The sequence below is a fragment of the Eublepharis macularius genome, chromosome 11 (genome assembly GCF_028583425.1).
Source record: "Eublepharis macularius isolate TG4126 chromosome 11, MPM_Emac_v1.0, whole genome shotgun sequence".
Taxonomy (NCBI): Eukaryota; Metazoa; Chordata; class Lepidosauria; order Squamata; family Eublepharidae; genus Eublepharis; species Eublepharis macularius.
In genome coordinates this window covers 27,290,000-27,315,462 of record NC_072800.1, presented here as the reverse complement: position 1 = coordinate 27,315,462, position 25,463 = coordinate 27,290,000, and the positions used below count along the sequence as shown (strand labels likewise).

Here is a 25,463-nt window from a genome sequence, read left to right as displayed (position 1 = left end):
AGCTTGCCCCAAAGCCACAAACGTGATGGTGACAAACAAGGAAACAGTTTGTGACTGACACAGAGGATGTGAACCTAAGTGGCAGGAGTTCAAGCAACCCTACATAATGCTTGCTTTCTCTAACATGTGGATCTGCAGACTTTTGCCTAAGTCTTTCTTCCCCCTCTCACCTTATTATGAATAAGTACTGTGCTCACACCACCATCAACCTTTGGTTAAGCCAGCCGTGTTCCCTGTTAACCTGGATTTTCAAAACAGACTTCGATACCTGATCAGTCTTAACCACAGTGTACATCTGTGCAAATGTACCCTTTAACTACAAGTAAGGTGAGAAGGGAGGGGGCTACAGGGTGGGAGCATCTAAGCCCATAGTCTGGTCTTAGTCTCTTAATTGTACTTAATGGGGCTCCAGCAGCGGCCTCTAAGCCTGCAATGCAGGAGACAGCATGCATGCTATGATCAGATGCTACACTTGCAGCGACTCACCACACAAATCGGCATCAGACTGCAGAGATTCGTAATGCACTGACACTCATCTGTGGGGCAAGTGTTTTAGGCATTACAGGCAATCACCGAGTGAAGAAAAACGAAGCGGCTCTCAGTGGAACAGCTTGGCTCCTGCTGACATCTTTCATAGTTACTTTTGTCATCTCCTGAACAGCTACTTCAACAGGAAGCCCTGTACTTTAGCCTTCTGCGAGGCAGATGCATTTTAGTTCTAAATCGGAAGATTCATGTGCACGACATTTTGAATTTAAAACAAGCAAGAAACCATCTTTTAGAAAGAAAAACAATGAGAATAAGTTAGTACATGCTAAATCTTTGTAGAACTCTTTAGGAGGCTAGGAAAAAACACTCCAAATATGAAGGGAGTAACTTGAGGAGAAGGTAGTGAGAAAGACCCCTTGACAGGCAGTCCTGAACCCAAAATCCAATGCAAACATAGTACTGATGTACTGGAAAAAACATAATACTGGGAAAACAAAATATGCTATAATTCTGACAAAGCAAATGTGATGGATATATATTTTCCTGGATGAATAAAAGCACTTGGTAGCTGATCAGTTTATGCTCTCTAAAAAGCAGCTTTGGTTTTATCAGGGCTTTTTTTCAGCTGGAACACAGTGGAACGGAGTTCTAGAACCTCTTGAAAATGGTCACACAGCTGGTCCCCCCCGATCGGGGGCGGGGGTCCACCAGCTGTGTGACCATTTTCTCTGAGGGCAACCCACTGAGTTCCACCTCCTCTTTTCCCAGAGGGTTTTATGAATGTTAGAGCAACCCGGATTCACCAATATACAATTCCAGATGTAAGAAAGAAGATATTTTACGATGACAAACTGAAATTGCACTGAAACTATTAAAAATATCTATATACAGTTTATTTACTTAGATATTTATACCTTGCTTTTCTCCCCAGTGGAAACCCAAAGCGGGTTACCTGATCATTTCCCCTTTCTCTCTCAACAACAACCCTGTCAGAAGGGTTGCCAGGTCCCTCCTGGCAACCGGCGGGGGGGGGGGTGTACGGGGTCATGGGGAATACTGACCCTTTCTCTCTTTGTGAGAGTGCACCAACACGCACACACTCCCACACAATGATGTCACTTCTGGTTACACCAGAAGTAGCTGCATGCCGCAAAGGCTGATTGCTTAAGAATCGGCTTCAAACACAGCAGAAATGCTGTTTGGGGCCAATTCTTAACGAATCATGCTTTGCATGATGCTGGCACCAACGTCATCGTGCAGGAGCATATGCGCAGTCATATGCCCAGGCTGCTTTTTTGATAATGGGTGATCTGCGAGCAGCCTGCCTCCTCCCACCAATCACCAGCAATTGCTGGGAAGAGAGGCAAATTGCTGGGAGTTTGCTCACTACCAGTGGGCACCTGGCAAGCCTCATGGGGAAGGTTATGCCAAGAGCGAGTGGCTGGCCCAAGGTCAGCCAGCAAGCTTCCATGGCAGGGTGGAGATTCAAACTTGGGTTTCCCAGATCCTAGTCCAGCTGTATAACCATTGCACCATTCTGGCTAACCATTACATTCTAACAATCATAGTACAACAAGCTGCAGTTAAATCCCTGTTGGGTATGCACTCACTTTGTCCACCTTCAATGTGAATTGGAGCTTGATGAAGCCAGGAAGTATTCAATCAAGCTCGTTGGAAGGGTTGCCAACTCTGAGTTGGGGAGTTCCTGGAGATTTGGGGATGGAGCCTGGAAAAGGTGAGGTTTGGGGAGGGAAGGAACCTCAGCACGGTATAATACCATAGAGTTTACCATCCAAAGCAACCATTTTCTCCAGGAGAGTTGGTCTTTGTTGTCTGGATATTAGCTGTAATTTTGGAAGATCTCCAGGTCCCACCTGGAGGCTGGCAACCTATGGAGGGAGGGGGGAAGCATGAATTGTGTGCCTGAGAGATGCAACAAACTGTGTTCATGGCTGATGAATTATTGCCCAAGTTTAAGCAATAATGTTTCCAGTTAGTCACAGCGGTGCTTACCAAAGTAATTTGAATCAGTTATATTCTACAAGCTCCACTCAAAGTCCCTCTCATTAGCTGCGCTTTGGCTACTCTGCAATTCTTTCATCATTGCCTGTGAAAGAAAGAAAAATTGTAGGTTTACGACTGCTCAAAGATCTGCCTTACTTTTTCTAGTCTCTGCATTGAAAATCTTCTAAGGCATAACTCTGAACACCAGCGCAAGTCCACTGACACCAGTTGAGCAGCTGTTAAAGTACTGTTAAAGAACCCTTGCCTATATTAGCCCTGGAACCCGTTTACAATACAGTGGCTCAGCTAATTGCAAGAGCGTGTGAAGCAATGACTCCAGAAGAATTGCTTAAGCACATGGAGACTGCATTATTCCATGCCATGGCATAACTGCTGCTAGCCCCAACACATCTAAGAGGACAAGAAAGGGCTTCCCGTCACAGCATGTGACTTCTTGGGAGTTGCAAGCCTCCCTGGGCCTCATTTTAGAAACTGAGCACTCAGCGTAGTGAGTAGAGTTGCTTTGTTGGCATACAGACAATCTGTGAAGTCCTTTGGTACCTCTACATGCTTAGTTCTCAAGTAAAAGTTAAAGCATGAATTTTGGTCTCGTTTCTCCTACAGTTGTAGCAAGAGACTGGAAATGCTTTTTCCCCCTTCTCTCGTTTATTCGATATATTTAATCAAAACACATGAGATCATAGATTGTTATAGAAGTGGATTTGGCAGCATTTCCTTATTTAGTTGGATGGAGATATGTCACTTTAATTTGGGTCTGTCTCCATCTATAACAAATATGTATTTGCTTTCGGAATAAATGTTTGTTATTAGTGGGTTGGAGATGGATAAGGTACGTTTATGATAGCTGTGAGCCATGCTCTGTTCTTGTTCCCAGTGCGCACCTCCCATTGATGTCAGTGTGAACACAGGGCAAAGCTCTCTCCCTAGTACTATAGAAGCACAGACTTGAAACGGGTCCTCCAGTTAACTAGTCCAATCATCTGCAATAGCAGGTTTCCCTACGTATGAGGGGGGTTGCAGCTCTTTTCCAAAGGTGAGCAATACCATGGTAATTTTCCATCAGAGGGGGTTTATAGTTTTTTTCCCAGGCTGAGTCCCATGTTGATTTCCTTAGATATGAAGGAGTTGGCAGTTTTTCTCCAAGGGAGAGCACCCAATATTGTGATGTTTCCCTTTCAAAGGTGTTCATGATTATAAAGCTCTTTGTGAAGAGCTCATCCAACACAAGGTTCCAAATGTGTTATGCGATAGCTTTGCACTTCTTGTGTGCGAATGTGTGTATGCAACATTGCAAGCATTTTAAATTGTTACATAAAAGGAATGTTTTAAAGTTCTCACAACCACAAGAATTTGTAGAACTAGGGGATTGGATGGGTGCCCTCCTGTCCTCAGTCCCATGCCCTGAAAGAGATAGATAAATTTCCCAGACATCCTTTGAATGCCCAGACTCCCAGGTGGGTCTAAATTGGGTTGCTGTGGCTTGCCATTAAGAGTCTCTCTACACAGGACACCTTACATGAAGACGCTCAAGTGACTTGCTGTCTGTGTGGTCTTCGGTTCAAGTGTACTTTGTCTCTCGGCAGTGCAGGCGTATCCACAATGGGAGAACAAGTGTGAGATCTTTCACTTGAGCGTCCTTGTGTAAGATGTCTCATGTAGAGAAACTCTCAGTGATTCTACCATTACTGCATATCATGGATGAATCTGGTTCCATTTTGGTCTAGATAATGTGTCGTGAAAAACATTTTCTTGCACTCTGAACATGCAGAGTTTGGGGTTGCACTTCATAAGTCTCACAGCATGAGGTACAGATCTGACCATGTATTTTAACTGGGCTACATGCTAGGCAGGAATGGATGAAAATGTCTTTTTAAAACAACAACAACAACAACAACAACAACAACAACAACAACAACAACAACAACAACAACAACAACAACAACAACAACAACAACGGTATAAATTGGCCTTAAAAATCACACTGGGCTGCCATGTTCTTCCTTCGGCGGTACTTCATGGGAGGTTTAAGAAAATTCCTTACTCCACAAGGTATTGTGCCTGTGGCTTGAGGGATAAAGAAAGTACTGAACATGTTCTCCTGTACTGCTTATTGTGTTGTGATATTCGCGCCGTTTATTTTATTTATTTATTTATTATTTTGATTTATAAACTGCCCATCCTCAGGGGCTCTGGGCGGTCAACAACAGTTAAAATCAATAAAAACAAGAAAACAATTCTAAAATCAACGTACAATAAACAATAATAAAATAAATTAACCAAATACATTAAGGTGCAATGGTGGGGAGAACCCCCCACCCCAAAAGTGGGAGGCTGACATGGCACCGCCCCCTTCAACCACCGAATGCCTGGCGGAACAGCTCTGTCTTACAGGCCCAGTGGAACGATAATATGTCCCGCTGGGCCCGGGTCTCCATTGACAGAGCATTCCACCAGGCTGGGGCCAGGACTGAAAAGGCCCCGGCCCTGCTTGAAACGAGGCGGGCTTCCTTAAGGCCGGGGACCACCAGTAAATATTTATCCGCTGATCGAAGCGGTATCTGGGGAACATACAGGAAGAGGTGGTCCTCTATCTAGAACCTTTGCTTCAAAATCATGAAGGTCAATCGGATGACAGTAAGACATACCTTTTACTATCCACACATAACCCTGGGATCATTGAGTCTGTGGCTAAATTTCTTTGTTGTGCATCGAAGAGGAGAGGAATGGTTTAAGTGATGGGGCAAGGGATTTTTTTTTTGGTTTCCTTGCTGACTGTGCACATGTATGTCCTGTTATGCCAATAAAGGTATTCGATTCGATTCAAAGTCCCACAGCAAGAGGTACAAATCTGACCATGTATTTTAACTGGGCTACATGCTAGGCAGGAATGGATGAAAATGTCTTTAAAAAAAAAAAACTCAGGGCTTTTTTTCAGGGGAAAGAGGTGGTAAAACTCAGTAGGTTGCCCTTGGAGAAAATGGTCACATGGCCGGTGGCCCCGCCCCCTGATCTCCAGACAGAGGGGAGTTTAGATTGCCCTCCGCGCCACTGAGTGGCGCGGAGGGCAATCTAAACTCCCCTCTGTCTGGAGATCAGGGGGCGGGGCCACCGGCCATGTGACCATTTTCAAGAGGTTCCGGAACTCCGTTCCCTCGCGTTCCCCCTGAAAAAAAGCCCTGCTTGGTATAAATTGACCTTAAAAATCACACTGGGCTGCCACGGGCATTGGAACCCTTTGCTTGCCAAGCTATTGACTAGTGAGTGTTCCATTTCTGTTCTGTGAACTACACTCTTAAAGGTACTTTCCTGGGAATAAGCCCCATTAAATAACACGGGACTTACTTCTGAGGAGGTCTGCTTAGGCTTGCTTCAAAGCTTCTTTAAGGTACATGTGCTGAGGTGTTACATAGAAACAGCTTTTCTCATGGAACAGCCTCCACATGGTTCTGCTTCCAGTGGCCCCCATATACCGCTTTATGTGAAATGGGTTTAAGTAATCTGGAGCAGCAGTGAGATTGGCTCGAGTCACAGTCTCAGGCGCCTGGATTATCTGATTGCTGCAATGTGTTCTTTCCTCATCCCTTAAGAACAATTGTTCTCACCCTCATCTATGCCAGCGTATTAAAAAAAGATCACTTTCCCACTTCTTTTTTTCTCAAATAAGCCAAACAGGTTTTCCCTCTAACATTATCTATTACAGATCCTTTATTATCTTTGTTACAGTTCTTTCATATCGTTTCTAATTAGTTTGTGCTGTTCTTAGAATTTTGGTGACTAAGCTTAGACACAGTACTACAGGTGAAGCACAACCAGAGCTTTTGTGAATGTATCCCTAAAGGGTATTTTTCTCTTTTTGCAGCAGTGCCAGATGAGTGACTCATATTTAGACCGTGATTCATTATAACCAGTAAAGTCTTTTCAGCCGTGCTACATCCCAGGTCATTTTCCCATGTCGAGTGGTGTGATTTTCTTTACAATGAGCAGTTTCTTTTCACTAACTGCCCAGTACCCCCCCTTTTGAGGTCACTGATATCCCAAACAAAACTATACCACTGACTTCAGTGGACTTAGAGCCACTGAAAATTCAGCTTCCCAGCTAACATTGCGACTCCCTTCACGTGCTCCTACTCGTGTAATTCGGCTCTTGTAGCTTGGCTCTAAGTCCACTGAAGTCAGTGGTATAGTTTTGTTTGGGATGTCAGTGACCTTAAAGGGGGGGGGGTACTGCCTTCCAATCTCTTTTAAAACTCAGCTTCCTGGCTAACATTGTGACTTCCTTCACATGCTCCTCCTTGTGTAATTCGTCTCTTGTAGCTTAGCTCTTAGAAAAGTATAATTCTGCTTAGGATGGCATTGTCTGTCTGTCTCCACCTGCCCACCCAAGCTTATTTAGCTACATAGTACATTTTGACCCTTTTCTTACTCCAAAGAGCTCAGGGCATACATCTTGATATTCATCCACTCATAATTATTCTTTTCTTTGACTTCCCTAATCATCGACCATCGTACCTTAACACTCGGTGCAAGGGTTGCAAGGAATTATTTGATTCCTCCCTTTTCCTCCAAGCAGTCTAGACAGCCTCACTCCCAGATACTGATCAGGCCTAAGTCTGTTTAACCTCAGTGACAAAATCCATTAGGTAACCTTTAGAGCATTCTTTGGAAATAGATTGCAAGAATATATCCAGTCCATTTCCTTTATCCTCTGGGCCCAGTTTGCATCTTTAACAACAAGGTTTGCTTTGAGCTATAGTTTGGCAATATTTGCGTTTGTTTCCCTATCATCATCTTATATCCTTGCAGATGTTTGCAAGTGTTTGTCTACTTTTATTGTTAGTTCTAACAATTTAGCAAGCACTGATTTCAGCTAATGAGCCTATAATTTCCCAGGTCCTTCCTCTCCTGACAGTTCTGAAGAAGTCTCCTGTTAGGAAGTAGCAAGGTGGTCATGAAACAAAACTCCAGTGGCGAGCTTCCACTGTGGATAGCTGGATGAGACACAAGGGAGCCTTTAACTTCTCATGGGGGCATCTTCTCATGGCACATGAACACACCACGACAAATAGTTTGGGAATTTCTAGTATAAACCCAAGCTATAACAGTAACCAAAATGTTGTATCCTTTAAGGGCCAGCTTAATCATCCCTCTACTTAAAAATACGGAACTACCATGATTATTATTGGACATGATTATTATTGGACATGATTATTATTGACATGATTATTATTGGATACAAATGATTCTGTTACTGTTTCTGTGGCCAAATATATAGGGGCAATAAACATCAGAGAAATGATATTAAGTAAGGTTCTTCCCATTTTAATTTCTGCTTAAGGCAATAGCTGTATGAGCAGTACTAGACAGACAGACAGACAGACAGATAGATAGAATGTTGAATCCTTTAAGTGAATGACCAGATGTTTAGCAAAATCAACAGAATCACAGATAGCTTTAAAAAGGGGTTTGATGGATTTGAGGAGGAGATTTCCATCAATGGCTCCCAGCCATGGTGAGTAAAGAAAACCTCATATTCAGAGGCAGTAAATCTCTGAATGCCAGTATTAGGAGGAAATATTGGGGAAGGACTTGGCCTCTATGCCGTTCGTTGGCCTGCTAGGACAACTGGGTGATCACTGTGTGAAAAAGGATGCTGGAATAGTTGGACCACTGGTCTGATTGAGCAAGGCTCTTCTTATGTTCTTAACAAAGACAAGTAGGAATAGCAATATACAGGAATAGAAAGGGTTGCAAATGAAACAGAGGGGCTTTGAGCTCCATTTGGCAGTCTTCTTGTGTCTTCTGATGCATTTATAATCAACATCTGAAGCTTAAGTTCTGGGTGACAAAGATGCCATGGTTCATAGCGGCATACATGGTAATGAATTGTGAATACGGGTGGATTGGGGAGATTGAGCGGCTGCATAGGAGCAGTCTCTTCTTAATTCTTTAACCATAGGGTTATGTCTGCTTTAGCCTTAGATAATTACTCAAGGAGGATTACTACATGTTTAGCGTAAGTAAAACTGACCGGAATTTCAGGCTTGGCCTGGCAGTGTCAGTGATTTTGTAATGTTATAAAAATATGTGAAATGCATTTAATGTCTTTCATGTATAGGATTTGCAGTTCTTTCAACTTGGTCAACATATTAATGTTTACGAAACACAGATGATTCTTTTTATGAGGATATTGTTGGCCTATTCTTGTATTTCTACATTCGTTTGTCTGGAATTTCCTCTGAGGAATAATTTATCAAGAATTAAATATAACATGTCCATGAATGTGTTTTTTTTCCTTTTTGCTGTTTATTTTTCATGCCAATAGGAACTTTTTAAAATGGGGGGAAAGCAATGAATGAGGGGAAAATCAGAAAAAAAAACCCTGCTGTTGGAAAAAGGAGGTTATGGGGCCAATGTACAGTATGTTACTATGCATTCTTTTTCTCTTGGGAATATAGAAAATGTCTTGCTTATAAAATTCCTTTTCACCTAAAATAAACAACCCCCCTGATGAATTCTTAGAATCTAAATGACTATTTTGAATGAATTCCCTAGGATAGTTGGTGAACAGTTTATTCATTAGTGAGGGAGAGAACATGTGTAATCTCCAGGATGGCTGTTATATACATATACTACTTGTACAGATGTTACTTATATACACTTTGTTGTTAATAATATTAATTTTATATAGCATAACTAGTATATATGGCACCTTACATGGATTCCTATGCAAAAAGAGAGTATTAAATTGCAAAACCTTTTTGCAGACATGACAGAGTCCAAATAGAATATGAGTATGTTCCTTTCACTGGGAAATGCACAAAAATACGTTGCATCTGAAATAATAGAGGTGCCCTGATCCCAAGAGGAGATCCTGCTTATGAATGTGCCGCTGATGTGGCATGTCTCCTTTCTGAGGTCCACCTGCACTTTACTGAGCTGCAGCGTACCTTCTCGTTCAGAACCACCGGCTGTTGAACTTTTTTTTTTAGTCATCAAGTTGCCACCAACTTATGGTGACTCCATGGAGTTTTCAAGGCAGGACATGAGCAGAAGTGGTTTGCCATTGCCTGCCTCTGTGTAATAATCCTAGACTTCCTTGGTGGTCTTCCATCCAAGTACTAACCAGGGCTGACCCCGCTTAGCAGCCGAGATCAGATGAGATCAAGTTAACCTGGGTTATCCAGGTTCGGGCTGAATATTATTAGAGCTGGGTTAAGGCCATGGACTTTACTAATGGAGAGCCAGTTTGGTGTAGTGGTTAAGAGCAGCAAGACTCTAATCTGGAGAGCTGAGTTTGATTCCCCACTCCTCCTCTTGAAGCCAGCTGGGTGACCTTGGGTCAGTCACAGCTTCTCAGAACTCTCAACCTCACATGTTATTATTATGTTGTTATTATTTTCAACATGTACAAAAGGTAAGGAAAGGTGTGGGGAGGGGAATTATGCCCTATGTTAGGGTTACCGACCTCCGAGTGGGGCCTATAGTTCTCCCAGAATTATAACCAATCTCCAGATTACAGAGATAAATTCCTCTGGAGAAAACGACAGTTTTAGAAAGCAGAGATTATGGTATATCGTAGATTCTGGGTGAAATTTCTTCCCCATCCACAGGCATTGCCATAAATCTCTCTGAATTTCCTAAGATAGACAACCCTAATTACTAAAATCTTTTTTGGGTGAGTAGGGATTTTACATAAGATGACATAATTTGCTTTTTAGCTCACTCCCGAAGGCCAGACATTTCAGGACTTTGGGACTTTTGTACTTGAAGCAAAAAAATCAAAATTACACTCTTGTATCTTAAACTGGTGGCTATCCCTCCCATCGGCATAAAGAGATGCCAATGAAAGGCAGTAAAATGGTGCCACCCTTTGAATCTGCTACCCGAACCAACAACTGTGTGATGCTTTGTGGACAGCAAATTCAATAGGAGACATAAAATAGATGAAGTTATCTTTGCACTAAAGTAGATAATGTGACTTCCCTATCTCATAAAGGGAAACAAATAAATAAATACTTGGGTCTCAAAAGGCTTTTCTTTTGCCGTAATGAAATGCTATTGAGATAGTCAGTAAATTAGAAGCAAATCCCTGGCTGGTACAAATTGGTAAAGCACTGTAGCAATGTAAGCAGTCTGGACTTCTGTGCTGTGCTTTAGGAATATGCTGGAACGAAGCCTGACGTATCCCCTCCCACTTCCTTGATTTAATCCAGAAATTTTCTCCTCTTCATCTGGAAGATAAATAGCATGAATGGACTTAATGCTTGATTATGGTGTAATGAGCAGGACGCAAAGCAAGCCCTTCATAGATATCTCTGAATGTGAGGAATTCAGTAATTGCTCCTTTCTGAGCCAGAGACTCTCTCTGTGCTCGGTCAAGTAGCAGGTGGAATTCTACCTGGCTGAATAAACTTAGCAAGATGTTTACCACTCCGGCAGTTTTCTGAAGAATCTTGCAGACATTTATATCCTGTTAAGTGGTTTAAGAAAGTACTTCTTCATATCTGGAACTTTTTGGACAAAGTACAGATCTTGGGAGATGAAGTATGTGGCTCATCCAAACACAGTCAAGACAGGACCAATCTACAAGTGGCGAATTACACTTGAATGGCAAGTGAACAGACTCATGGGTATTCCTTCCTGTTCACTTGCACTCCACTTACACTCCACTGGATCACTACTTGGAGCGCAAGTGAACAGGGAGGAATACACGTGAGTCTGTTCACTTGCTGTTCAAGAGTACGTGGAGTGCAAGTGAACAGGGAGAAATACACGAGTCTGTTCACTTGCCGTTCAAGTGTAATTCGTCATTTGTAGCTTGGCCCACAGTTAAAATTAAAAAAACAGCTCTGCTTTTGGAATAGATTCTTTTCTTCCCTTCCATCTCCTCATTATTGTATAGCTAAATGGCTGCTGTAGTAATGGTTAGAGTGTCAGATGAGGACTGGACAGGCCTAGGTTCAAGTCCCTCCTCACTGGGAGACCTTGAACTATTCACTCTCTCTCAGCCCAAAATCCTTCACAAAATTGCTGTGAAAATAAAATATAGAGCGAAAGAACCACATATTCTGCCCTGGGGTCTTTGGAGAAAGGGTGTGATAAATATATGATTGATTAGAGAAAAAGGATCATTACTACACATAAGCTGCAATCCTATCCTTGGAGCAAGCCTCACTGATTAAAATGGGACTTACTTTTGAGTAGACCTCCTTAGGCTTATTCCAACTTTGTAATCACACCATTACCTATCATCCTTTTATATTGGATAATAGTTGACTAACTGCCAATCTGCATGTTTTCAAAGATGTCTTATTATGACCCATGAGAGCTAGAAACTTGCTTTACTTTTGAATGAACTGTTTTTGTTTTTAAAAACAATCTACTTTGAATACAAGATTCTCTTTGAAATTCTGTGCTTGTTGGATTGTAGAAATCCAGCAACCTTTTAAAGAATTTGAGTCTTCTGAGAAGTTCCATGTAGACTGCTAAAATAACAGGGAGTCTCCTACTTTATTTCTTTTCTCTAGATTGCAGTCTTGAAGGAACTTCATACAATACCTCAGTAATATGGCAGGTTCCAGAAAAACCCTGTACCATGCGGCAATGCCAGGTAAGGATTGGAAATCATAAATCTCCAAAGGCTGAATTTTTGGCTTTTGTAAATCTTGAGAAAGGCAGAGTGTCCTGCTTTCATTGCTTCATATACTGAAATGGATCAGCGTGGGTCAGTGGTTAAATGAAGAATCTAAAGGTAAACGAAGAATGGAAGGCGCCATTGGCGTAAGGGCATTGCTGTATATATTCTTTTGCTCGGACGTTTGCCTATGAAAACATCAAGAAAATAAAGATCTCCCCGAGGAAAGATCCAGTGCCTTCTGTGAAAGCATTTCTAGACAGAGAAATGGATTCAAGATGTTAAAGGAGTGGGGATCTGAAAGTCTGAAAGTTTATATGAAATAGAAAACTAACCTTCAGTTTCCCAGCCCAAATAAAGTCACAGGACGTATATAAATATTATTTGTCCCTAATACTCCCTAAGTTGTAGATAACAGAAGCAAAACGGTAGGTATCATTTTTCGGACCTTGAAGTTTAAAAATGCATTTGAAGGTTATGTAAGGCTAGAAGGTTCATCAGATTGTCAACCTATAATAGATTCTGAAATAATCTTTAGTACCTATCATGAAGCTAGAATAGGGTTGCCAACATCCAGATGAGGGCTGGAGTTCACCCAGAAAACAATTCATCTCCAGACAAAGAGATCGGTTCCCTTGGAGAAAAATGGTAGCTTCAGAGGTGGACTTCATGGCATCTCATCCCTACTGAGCTCCCTTCCCCCAAACTTCACCCTCCCCAGGCTCCACCCTCAAATCTCCAGGATTTTTCCAACTCAGAGTTGGCAACCCTGGGATACAATGATAGATTAAATATGTGGCTGCCATCACAAATGACAACTTTACCTCAATGCATATCATCAGGGCAATTTACCCATCTCCTGTCATTGTGTTATAGCATGGGGGCAATGGCCATTGTAAAGAAACAAAGAATGCTGAGATGTCCACTCCTACCTTGTGTAATTGGAAAGCACGGTGCGCACAGTCCTCCCATTATGGACAGTTAACATTATGTGAATAGGACAATGCATGTATTTTCCAGCTTTGGTATGTATGTATCCTCAAAAATCTGGGTTCCTGATCCCATGTACCAAAACTGGAAGATATGCGCTATCTCTGGTCATGCAAAATAGTGACTGCTGGTATTACGAGGATCATACGTACTGCCAACTCCCATTGTGCATGGTTGAATCTTCAAAATCATAATAGCTGAAAAGGGCAATTGTGGTAGAAAAGAAATTAAACACACACTTGCTGTTTTCTACAGCAACCACGTGGAATGCGCTTGAGTCTAGTTGTCCTTGTCATTGTCCAAAAGAATTTGATTGTTCTGCTTCTATTTTTGAAGCTCCCACTTACAGTGCAATCCTATGGAGAGTTACTCCAGTCTAAGGCCATTGACTTGAATGGGCTTAGACTGGAGTAACTCTCCATAGGATTGCACTGTTAGTTTCCCTCTCTGTGCTGAGGAATGCAAACAGACCCACCGGAAAACAGCAACCTATGCACAGAGGTGTTGTCATCCCTCGTGTATTTACCAAGACTTTGACTTTTGGAGCAGGAAGTGTAGGAAGTGATCATTTACTAGGTGGGCAGTATCGGAAAACCATCAAAGATAAGAGGCTTCCATTCTATGGAACAAAATCCTTTTATCTCTTTCATATGTTTATTTTCTCCAAGGAAATAGGGTAGGAAGAATCTTTTTTTTAATCAGGCCTGTTACTATCAAAGCAGTATTAAATGGTAAAGGTGGTCCCCTGTGCAAGCACTGAGTCATTACTGACCCATGGGGGGACGTCGCATCACGATGTTTTCTTGGCAGACTTTTTGTTACAGGCTGGTTTGCCGTTGCCTTCCCCAGTCACCTACACTTTATCCCCAAGAAACTGGGTACCTGTTTTACTGACCTCGAAAGAATGGAAGGCTGAGTCAACTTTGAGCCCGTTACCTGAACCCGGTTTCCGCCAGGATTGAACTCAGGTCGTGAGCAGAGCGTGGGCTGCAGTACTGCAGCTTACCACTCTGTGCCACAGGCTCTTTTTATATTTTCTGTGTGCTAAGAACCTTTGATAAGTCAGGAGTCTTTTGTTTTCTTAAGAAGGTTTCCAACTGATGACCATCTCTAGCACATAGGAATGACTTTCTGCATTTCAATTAATCTCAGTCTTCTTGACCATATGGTATATAATATAGATACTCCAGCTGGGTTTCTTATGAGATGTCTTTTAACATACTCTGGAATAGCTTGTGCAGTCTGCGCTTACCCCGAGTCCTGTCCCTGTCATCTTGGTTTCTTCCCCAATAGTGAGGCCTCGTCCCACAATGTCTCTGGGCACTCACTCACTCACTCACTCACTCACTCACTCACTCACTCACTCACTCACTCACTCACTCACTCACTCACTCACTCACTCACTCACTCACTCACTCACTCACTCACTCACAGGGGGAGAGATGAAATTGCCTTATATGGAGTTAGGCCAAGGTCAGTATTGTCTGCTCTGACTTGCAGCAACTCTCCAGGGTGTCAGGCCTTTTGTATCACCTACTACCTGATCCTTTTAACTGGAGATGCTGGGGATTGGACCTAGGAAGGACATTCCACGGGCAAAGCAGGGGCTTTGTAACTGAGGTACAGCTCCACCTGCCCCATAATTTCTCCATTGAAACCTAATGCCAATTTTTAAAACAGAGTATCATATAGAGGAGGGGGATTTAGACGACGGCGTCTTCATAGCACGATTTCCTGTTTAATGGTGTAATTTCTGATGCCGGAGGCGTTCACAGGCGTGTGAAAATGGTCATGTTTGATAGTTTTGGTTTTAACTCATGTTATTGTTTACTATATTCCTTATTTAATTGTTAGCCATCTCGGTGGGCCTGATTGTACAAAAAAATGAGATATAAATTTTGTGAATAAACAAAGAAAGCTCATGTTTGGATTAATTACTTTTATTTTGATGTGTTCTCTGGCAGGAAGGAGTGATAACAGAATCTGAGATTCATTGTGTTGTTCATTGTAAAAACCCCTTGAAACAACTGGGAATGTGTTGTCCCACATGTCTAGGTAAGTTTTCAAGGAGGCAGTGCTATTTAAATCTAAAGTACATGTTTCTAATATTTCTTAAGGCTTATTTATGTGATACTAAATTTATTTTACTTTTACAGATAGTATCTGCCTGTTTTTTTCGATAGCTGATTATTATTTTACTAATGGCACATTATTTGGTGTGTAATCTTATGTGCTTTCTTTGTAACGAAGAAAAATAAAGTATGTAAAAATATGTTAGGTCTGGATTTTTTGGTATTCATCTGTAAGGTGCAATATCACAAAAGGGAGCTGTTTGGAAGCAGATGCATAGAATGATCTCCCTGATCAGGAGTTGTTTCACTCAGCTATTTGCATACAGATTGAACAGTTGTATTCCCTCTTGTACCAGATACTCTTTTATACATTTGGAAGCCTCTAGCCTCTTTCCTCTTAGTTTCCTTATCCCTAGGCAAAATACACCTGCACCATTCTCATAGGATTTCCATGCAAGGTTCCTTGCTAGGACCATCCAACAATATAAGCGGAAGACCAAGGCAATTTCTCTGGCACCTTATTTTTCCTCCTCCTCCAATGTGCTGGAGCAAAACCTTCAAGGATTCCTCCTTGCCCTCACTCTGACCAACAATATACACTGGCCACGTAGTTCTAGTCACTCCCTCTACAATCCTCAAATCCTGTTGGGTTTCCTACTCCTGCCAAAGAGGGCCAAGGGATGCTGTCAATGCTCCTTCAGCTGCTCCAGTTTTTTGCTGGTTACATCCTCATTGTATTTTCTGGTGAGCCACCCTTCGCAACGATTTTCCATCTCTGAATCATTTCTAGGTTTGACATCTCCTTGATGCTGTGTTGTGCCCCAAATCTGATCAAATGAAAAAATATTGCATATTCATAGATAGACATGGGCATGAACAGAAAAAAACGAACATGGTATTCGTTGTTCGTTGCCATCCATGAACAACGAACATTGACGAACATGACCTGTTCATGAACATGTTCGTTGTTCATTGTTCTTGGGGGGCCAGCAGGCTCTCCTCCAGCCATCAAGATGCCTACCACACCACTCCCAGAAACCCTATCTGAGCAGGCAGCAGGAAATGTACCAATAATTTATTTATTTATTTATTTATTTAATCACATTTCTAGACCTCCCTCCCCGTCAGACGGGCTCAGGGCCGTTTAACAACAGCTTAAAACAGTAAAAACAATAAATAATAGCTTGGCCCCAGAGCCTGGCAGCAGCCCTAGAACCTGAAGGGGTAGATCCCTACCGCACCACTCCCAGAAACCTTACCTGAGCAGGCAGCAGGAAAGGTACCAGTAATAAATAATAGCTTGGCCCACAGCCTGGCAGCAGCTCTGGAACTTGAAGAGGTAGATCCCTATCCCACCACACACAAAGAAAATTCAAGCTCCAATGCACTCTCCCTGTCTCTCTCTCAAAATGCCAACAGCAACTGTCTCTCCCTCACTGTCTGCAAAACCAGAGCTGGGAGCCCCCTCCCCCCTGCTCTTTGCTTCCTTGTAACAAATTTGGAGCTCCACACTTGAAAGGAAGACCTGCCTATCAAGCTAAATTGGGCTTAGATTGGGGTTTCCAGGGCAACAGCAGGAGTTCAGACAGAGTTCAGGCAGTCCCTGTCTCCAGTTGCCAAGGGAATTGATTGCAGGTGCCAGACTGTCTGGCTTAACGAACAGCAAGGAAGGAGGCTTGCAATGACCACCTCTTCATTTAGAATGGGGCCTCATGAACCGCTTGTTCGCGAACAGCTGATTGGGCTGTTCATGGCTTTTTAAAGTTCATATTGCTGTTTGTGCCCATCTCTATTCATAGACAATGTGGTTTTGTTAATTGGAAAAGTTATACGTGAGCCCATCTTCTGTCTGAGCAAGAAACTTTCAGCCAGGAAAAAAGATTATTAGTGGCTAGTTAAACAAACTCTAGCACAAGCTAACTAGGGCTTTAAGGATGAAAGTGCACAGCAAATATGCATCCCAGTGAAGGTAATGGAGGGTATCTTCATTCTGATGCACAACTGATTTACCCCCCCCCCCCCCCAGATCCCAAAAGCAGGGCTACCTCTGAAACACTGTGACATTTCTGTAGCCATCTGAGACACTGAAGCAGAAAAGCCAAAAACACCATGGGAATAAAGGGACAAGTTTTATGTATCACTAATTGCAATATTACACATAATGTCTTAACAATGCTTACTAGAAGATTATTTATCTTGACTAGAAAACAATGCTGCAGTTGATAAAACCTAACATGGAATTGGTCTTTTGTGTTATCCACCATCATGTCTATATTGTTCTCTAGCATGCTGCAGTTGCCTAGTAGTGTATTTAGTTGTTCCTTTCCTTGCATTTTTGCTGATTTACTTTTTATTCCTCCTAAGCTCTTTACTCTGTAATCATTTTGAATTTTTACCCTATACACTGTAGTGTTCGAAATCCTGTCTGGTTTTGTATTATCAACACATTTCATTATTTGCATTTTTCACACCAGTTGTTCACTGTAGTTATACAAATGGTGCTGATGAAGGAGTACTAGAATTAAAATGGGTCCTATATAGAATGCTTTTGGATGTGTGTGTTATGTGCCATTACGTCGCTTCTGACTTATGGTAACCCTATGAATGAAAGACATCCAAAACATCCTGCCATTAACAGCTTAAATCTTGCAAACTTGAGGATGTGGCTTCCTTTATTGAGTAAAGCCATCTCATCTTGGGTCTTCCTTTTTTCCTACCTTCCACTTTGCCTAGCATGATTGACTTTTCTTGTGAATCTTGTCTTGTCATGATGTATGATAGCCTCAGTTTTGTCATTTTAGCTTCTGGGGAGAATTCAAGCTTGATTCGATCTAGAACCCACTTATTTGTCTTTTGGGTTATCCATGGCATCCATAAAACTCTAGCATCACATTTCAAATGAATCAGTTTTCTTCCTGTCAGCTTTCTTCCGTGTCCAACTATCACATCCATGCATAGTAACAGGGAATACCATAATGTGGACTATCTTGATCTTGGTCCCCAGTGAGACATCTTTAAGAATCTTTTTGGAAAGCGAAGTGAAAACCATTAAAGAAACAGCGTCTGGAGCAGAGCAGTCTGCACGCGAAAACGTAGTACTCATGAAAGCAGCAAGTAAAGAAGTAAAGCTCTTGGAGAATCAAATAATAGGATTGCAAGTGGACCGTGCCCAAATGGTACTGCGTCTTCAGAATGTAAAAGAGGAGCAAAGTGAAAATTTAAAAGATTTGGTGTTGGAACTTTTGGCGTCATTCGCTAAGGCAACTAAAGAAGAGTTAAAAAGCGATATTCTGGAAGTCCGTCGGACATCTTCAAAATATGCAATGAAGCGCCAGCTGCCTCGCGAGATTATTATTGACTTTTCATCTAAGAAGACTCGGGACACCATCTTATATAATTCGTATAATGTGGACTTGGACTATCTGGGCAATAAGGTTAAGATATTGAAGGATGTTCCATTTTTGGCTCATAAAAGAAGATTTAAATATAAAAGACTTGCGGCTTTCCTGAGGAAATGTGAAGTAAAATACAAATGGTTGTTTCCAGAAGGCATCTGGTTCAGATACAAGGATCAAACCTACAAGTTAACATCGGAAGTACAGCTGAGGGACTTTTTGTTTAACCATCAGGAGTTCCAGCAAGAAGAAAGTTCAAAGCCTGAAGGGGAGAGTGGGGGGGAGGAGGGAACGAGTGCAGCTATTGTAGCTGCGCAGAGAGAACTGAGACTGAGACGCGGGGGGGGGGGGGAGAAGACCTGATCCTGAATGTAGTCTGTATTTTATAAGATCTACCAATCTGATAGCATATTAGAAAGTTAACTTTAAAAGAAAATTGCAGTATGAAGGGAATACAAGACATGTAGATGTAGTGTGTGTTTTCTGTTTATATGTTGCTCTTCCCTTTTCCCCAGTCCCCTTTTTTCCTTTATATTTCTGTAGTTTTTTGTAGTATTTTATGTTAGAAATTTAAAAAAAAAATTTTTTTTTAAAAGAATCTTTCGTAGTTCCCCCATGGCTGCTCTTCCAAATCTCAATTTTCTTCTGATTTCTTGGTTGCAGTCTCCCTTTCATTTGATGATTGAGCTAAGGAATAGAAAATCTTTAACAAGACATTGTCAACTTTAAAATTGTGTAATTCCTCAGTAGTTATTACTTTTGTCTTCTTGAGGTTCAGTTGTATTCCTGCTTTGGTACTTTCTCCCTTAACCTTCATCTGTAGTCATTTCAAGTCTTCACTATTTTCTGTCACGAATGTGGTGTCGTCTGCATATCTCAAACTGTTAATGTTCCTTCCACCAGTTTTCACTTCAGCCTCTTCGAAATCTAATCCAGTTTTCCTTATGGTATATTCTGCATATAGGTTCAACAGATTGGGAGATAATATACATCTTTGTCTGACACCTTTGCCAGTTGGAAATTGTTCTGTTTCTCCATATGCTGTCCTAACAGTAGCCTTTTGTCCAGAGTACAAGTTGAGCATCAAAACAATCAGAAGTTTTGACACTAGAGATGGGCACAAATAGCAATATGAACTAAAAAAACCCACAAACAGCCCAATCTGCTGTTCACGAACAAGCTGTTCATGAGGCCGCATTCTAAACAAACAGGTGGTTGTTGCAAGCCTCGTTCGTTGCTGTTCGTTTCTGTTCGTCAAGCCAGACAATCTGGCACCTTCTATCAATTCCCTTGGCAACTTAGGCAGGGATTGTCTGAACTCTGACTGAACTCCTGCTGTTGCCCTGGAAACCCCAATCTAAGCCCAATTTAGCTTGATAGGCAGGTCTTCCTTCCAAGTGTGGAGCTCCAAATTTGTTACAAGAGGAAAAGACCAGGGGGGAGGGGGGGGCTCCCAGCTCTGGCTTTCAGGGAGAGACAGCTGCTGTTAGAGAGACAGGGTGAGTACATTGGAGCTTGAATTTTCTTTGTGTGTGGTGGGATAGGGATCTACCCCTTCAGGTTCCAGGGCTGCTGCCAGGCTCTGGGGCCAAGCTATTATTTATTATTGGTCTATTTCCTGCTGCCTGCTCAGGTAGAATTTCTCGGAGTGGTGCAGTAGGGATCTTGATGGCTGGAGGAGAGCCTGCTGGCCCCCATGAACAACGAACATGTTTGTGAACAGGATCATGTTCATCAATGTTCGTTGTTCATGGATGGCAACGAACAACACCATGTTCGGGTTTTTTTTCCCTGTTTGTGCCCATGTCTATTTGGCACCCCTATTTCTTTTAACACCATCCATAGCTTTTCTTGATCCACGCAGTCAAAAGCTTTGCTGTAATCTATAAAACACAGGCTTGATTTTCTTCTGAAATTCCCTAGTATGCTCTATTACCTTTTGTGAATTTGTCTCTAGTGCCTCTTCCTTTTCTGAATCTAGCTTGAACACCTGGCACTTCTCGTTCCATATATGGTAAGAGTTTTAGTTGAAGAATTTTGAGCATCAGAGTGCCCACTGGTACTCATAAAGATTCTGTATCTTGTTTCCTTGTGTCTATAGCATCACATTGATTTTTTCCCCCAGCACTCACAATGACTCTCTTTGGTTTCAACATGAGTTAATCAATACATATTGCGGTATATGAGGATGACCCACCAGGATTATAACGTTGCTGTTTCCCCCTGTTTGTTAAAGCCCAGGTTCTTAAGATGCACAATAAATTAATGAGAACTCTGCTTAATGCATTTTAATTAAGTTCATAGACCTTTGTGGTTATGAAGATAAGATTTAAAATGTTAATGTGGTGTGCCCTAAAGGCTTGGAAATGAAAAGGTAATTACCCAGAATTCCCATATGTGTTTATATTATTTTCAGGTAATGATTTTATCTGAACTTCAGATTTGAAAATAGTTAGGGCTGGTAATACTCAACTGCTGTGCTGTTTGTATTGTGATGGTGCTTTAATAGAAATCTGAGCCAAACTTATTCAAAACTTTATTCTTGTTTTTTTTTTGAGGTTGTACATTTGAAGGTAGACATTACTATGAAGGTGAGGAATTTCAGCCTGAAGGGAACAAATGTATCAAGTGCACATGTGTTGTAAGTCTCAAACATTTTATCAAGGCACATGCCTATAAAAATGATTGTTGTTGTTGTTGCTATTACCACAGCTGCTTTTGTTGTTATTATTATTATTTATATTCAAAAGAAATGATATGGAGCTAACCTGCTATACTTTCCTTGGCTGAGATTATTAGTTGGACATTTAAGACATAACTTGTACTGTCTGTTGCAATTGCTTATCATGCTCAGCAGAAAAATCTACTAAAATCTCCCCGTTTGTGGAAAAGATCACTTGATGTGCTGAAGAAAAATACAGTATATTCTGGAAACATTTGCAGTCAAGAAAGTAGAGCTGAATTAATGCTTTGTAGAGCTGAACCAAATCATCAACTGGCACAAAGGTCAATCAAGCATTAATTAAATAATTATTTTCAATCATTTGCCAGAGATCTGTAATGATGTTCAGTAAGATTCTATTTTTATCTCTGATGGATTAAGATGATTAACTCGATGATAGATTTGAATCATGTCAGGTAGAAAATATATAATCATTCATGCTGAATGACCGTCTCTCCTGTTTGCACAGAATACCATGCTGTTCGCTGATCTCACAAGGGTGGTGTGGTATGGAGTATAATTCTGCATACTTCTTGTCTACTTTCAATTCATTTTTCATTTACTTTATTTATGGTCATTTGACTAATCATGTCATACCGTTGCAATACTTGCAATTATTATATGGGGGCACAGTTCAATGATTGGTATTTTAAAAGGTCTCATATGCGATACCTGGCATCTCCGGTGGAAGGATCTCAGATATTAGGGCTGGGAACAATGTTTGCCTGAGATCTAAGAGAGCCACTGCTGATCGGAGATGTTCTCCTCTGCCTTACTTCTTTCTCCCACCTTTCATCCATGGAGCCCAGAGTGAACGAGATTGCATACGCCCATCCCCCAATTTCATTCTCGCAAGAACCCTGCGAATCAGGTCACATGGAGAGAGAGTCCAATTCATTAGGCAGTTTCCTATGTATTCCATATTTTTCTGTGGAACTCTGGTTAGGGATGCTGCTTCTGTGTAGATCAGATATTACCCTTGCATAATGCTGGAGCCATAATTCCAAGGATCTCCAGCTGCAGCCCTAGCTGATAATGTTTCTTGGTGCCTGCTTACTTTCTGGCACTCCCTCCTTTTCTGACCTTTTCCACATTTCTTTCTCCCCCTTTCTCTGCCCTCCCTCTGTCCTTGATCACCCCTCCACACTAACACATTGTGACCTCTTGTCTTCTTTAAATCTAATCTCTTTATTTTTATATCTGTATTCCAGTTCTCTCCCTGCAGTGGCAGAACTTAAATAAGCACCCCTCCCCACCACGAGTACAATAAACCACGGCTGCATCCTGGCCTGGGCCAGAGCTGAATCCATCTCATTCAGGGCTATGAGATAAAGCTATGGCACCAGAACACTTTGGCTCTTGTCCTTCGGCTCATGCTTCTGGCCATGTCCTACAACAGAAAGGGGAAATGGCACCTCACCGTGGATCTTGTGCAAAGTCTCCCTCTTTCCCGTGAATTTACTTCATGGTGTTAATGGCTTGGACTTAAGTGGCATCCCACAGTGTTATCCCTGGTTGGAATCCAGCTGAAGCTAAAGGAGCATGAGATAGAACACCTCCTATGGGCAGTTCTGTACACGGCACAGTGATGTTGCATAACGTATAGGATCTGTCCCCTGCTGGCTTCAATTAATCATTCAGCACAATATATATATATATATATATAACTGCAGTCAGATCAGTAGAATGTGTGTGACTTGCCTAGGGTGAAGTTGGCTGTGTGTCTCTGACACCACCTTAAACTTCATCAAACAGGAGTTGCACGTTGATTAGTATGATTAATAAGTTGCCAGTTAGTCGAGGTTTCCTTTCCCACTGTTCCTACCCAAGAGAAATCAGGGAAGTAGCACGTGGGTGCTGCTTGTAAGAGGAAACCAAAGTTTCAGCTGATGGAAGAGCAACACGCTGCTCCTCCCTAAAAATCGGGCTTGTCTTCATTCCTGTTTTTCTCCACTCCTCTTTTGTCTCACCTGCTTGTTTTCCTTTGAATCAGGATCCTGTTTGTGTAACGTAGCCTGAAAGTGAATTGCAGAGCCATCGTAGATATCGGTCGTAGTTTACTGCCTTTGCTCTGACATGGATTCCCCCCATCCCCTCCTCCCCTTTTAAAAATGAAATTACATCAGCAAATCTCTTACCAGAGAAGTGGGGCGGATGTCTTGTTTCGGGTACCTCTCCAGTCAGGCGACAGCATGGGAACTGGCTTGTGAGTGATATGCTGTAACATGTGAGGACGGGAATAGATGAAAGGTATTTTTCCCCACCCTAGTTAGATTTCCACTATGATTTGAGATTGTAATTATTCGGCATGACTTCTTGTAAGAGAGGAAGAAGAGAACTGAAGAAGGAAATGGGGCACCAAAGAAAATTTTCTCCAGGGATTGTCTCCTCCCTGTTTTTTTTTTTGCAATTTTGGATGATAGGTGAAAAAACACAAGACAATATTGTATCACTTTCTGGCTGTCAGGGCCTGGAATAACAGAACAACATAATTTCAGTAAATCAAATACACAAGGTAAAAAGCAAACCAGCTGTGGTGTGTACCCCCAGTCTGCTCACCTGGACCAGCATCAGTTGTTTCTACTTCAGTAGCCGAGGAGCAAGTATTCACTACCAGCACTCGCCTGCCTGGTCACAACACTCCAGCAAATGGTTTTGAAGTTCACACTGGTGTTCAGCACAGCCCTCTGTTGTTTTCCAGTCCAGGAAATTAATGTGATCCATCGTGGCTACTCTTGCTCTTATGAAGCTGACAGGTTAAAACTGTCTTGTTCCTCCAAGCCTTTCATAACAAATAATATGGGCCTGCCTTTTACATTCTTACTGTATTTACTTGAAAGGAAGATGATTCAAAATATCAGACGATCATCTTTTTAAAAAAGGGTTTTTTAAAAGAAATAACTGTTCATACTTGTAACTTGTATGCAAATTTAAGGTGGGCCCCTGTTTTTCTTGATGACCCATGTAGGTGAAGGAAAAAACCCCTAGTCTTCTTCCTTTCAGGTAAATAGGTAATTACTGTTCATTGCTGCTTGTCCATGGTTTATTTGTTTTTGGTTTTTAAAGTTGTTTGGTCTTCATCAATCCTGTTATTTTATTGTATTTTTAAAACGCAAATGTGAGTGAACTTGGAGGGGAAAGTGGGGTACATTTTAAAATACATAAATAGGGTAGATGTGTAGATCAGGAGATGAAGCCAAGAGCTTTGTAATGACATCATGACTGAGGGACATGATTGAGAAGGGCCTTGGTCATGTGGCCATCTCTGGGCCTGATGGCCAAACTACATCTTATGTTTGCCATTTGGTTACCAGGGGGACTAGCAGGGGGATGCCAGCTGCAAGTTCCCATAGGAAAGACTTGTTTCTGGTGGACCACAGTGCAGGGGGAAGGAGGGGTTCCTCTGGAACCATGTTTGCCACCTAAAATGGTGTGTGTGTGGGGGGGGGGGAGACAGGAGCCCCTCCTCTCCTTGTGCCACAGTTTTGAGCAGAATTGGGCCTCTGCAGTGCTTCTAAATAGAGTTCCTGTGGGGAGCTTTCAACTAGTCTGTGGCTGTAAGTCCTTGTGGTGAACACATGGCATGAAACATGTAGTTTGGCTTTTAGGCAGGAGGTTTCCCCGCTCTGCTTTCTGATTGTCCTGTTGCAGCCTTGCTCTCAGGGAGGGGGACCTCATTTCTGGCCCCATTTCTTCCCTTTGGGATGCTAGGAGTGAGACTTGGGGCCTCTCCCAGATTTCTCTTTCTCGTGTATGGGACACGTTTTATTGGGAAGAGAGTGCTGCAATTTTTTAATGGCAATGATTGATGTATATTGCAAAACTGATGTATTTGTCTGTACATGCCAGTCCTATCCTATCACCTCCCCTCCTCCAACTCTAATCACCCTTAATGAATGGTAGCGCTTTGGTTATGCTTGTGTTCTTTTGAAGCACTCACTCTCTGCAGAGTCCATGCTGTTAGTTGACTTTCCTGAAGCAGAAGCTGCATTAAAACTATTGACCTTACCAGGCTCAGATTTAGTGTCCATATGCTGACTACTTGTTGTCAATCACTATGGCTCCAGATGGCTTTTGTTCTTACTGGTGTCAGATACTTGAAACATTCTCTTAGCCCATTAACACTTCCCTGAGCA

The 25,463-nt window shown here is 41.9% G+C and overlaps 1 protein-coding gene across 1 annotated transcript in view; it reads left to right on the top strand.

Moving 5' to 3' along the window:
• Positions 1-25,463, top strand: part of BMPER (BMP binding endothelial regulator) — a 232,045-nt gene that overhangs the window by 54,479 nt on the left and 152,103 nt on the right. Inside the window, exons 4-6 of the mRNA XM_054992126.1 lie at positions 12,042-12,124; positions 15,103-15,193; positions 21,164-21,246. Coding sequence (XP_054848101.1) covers positions 12,042-12,124; positions 15,103-15,193; positions 21,164-21,246 — 257 coding nt within the window. The remainder of the gene's footprint in view (positions 1-12,041; positions 12,125-15,102; positions 15,194-21,163; positions 21,247-25,463) is intronic.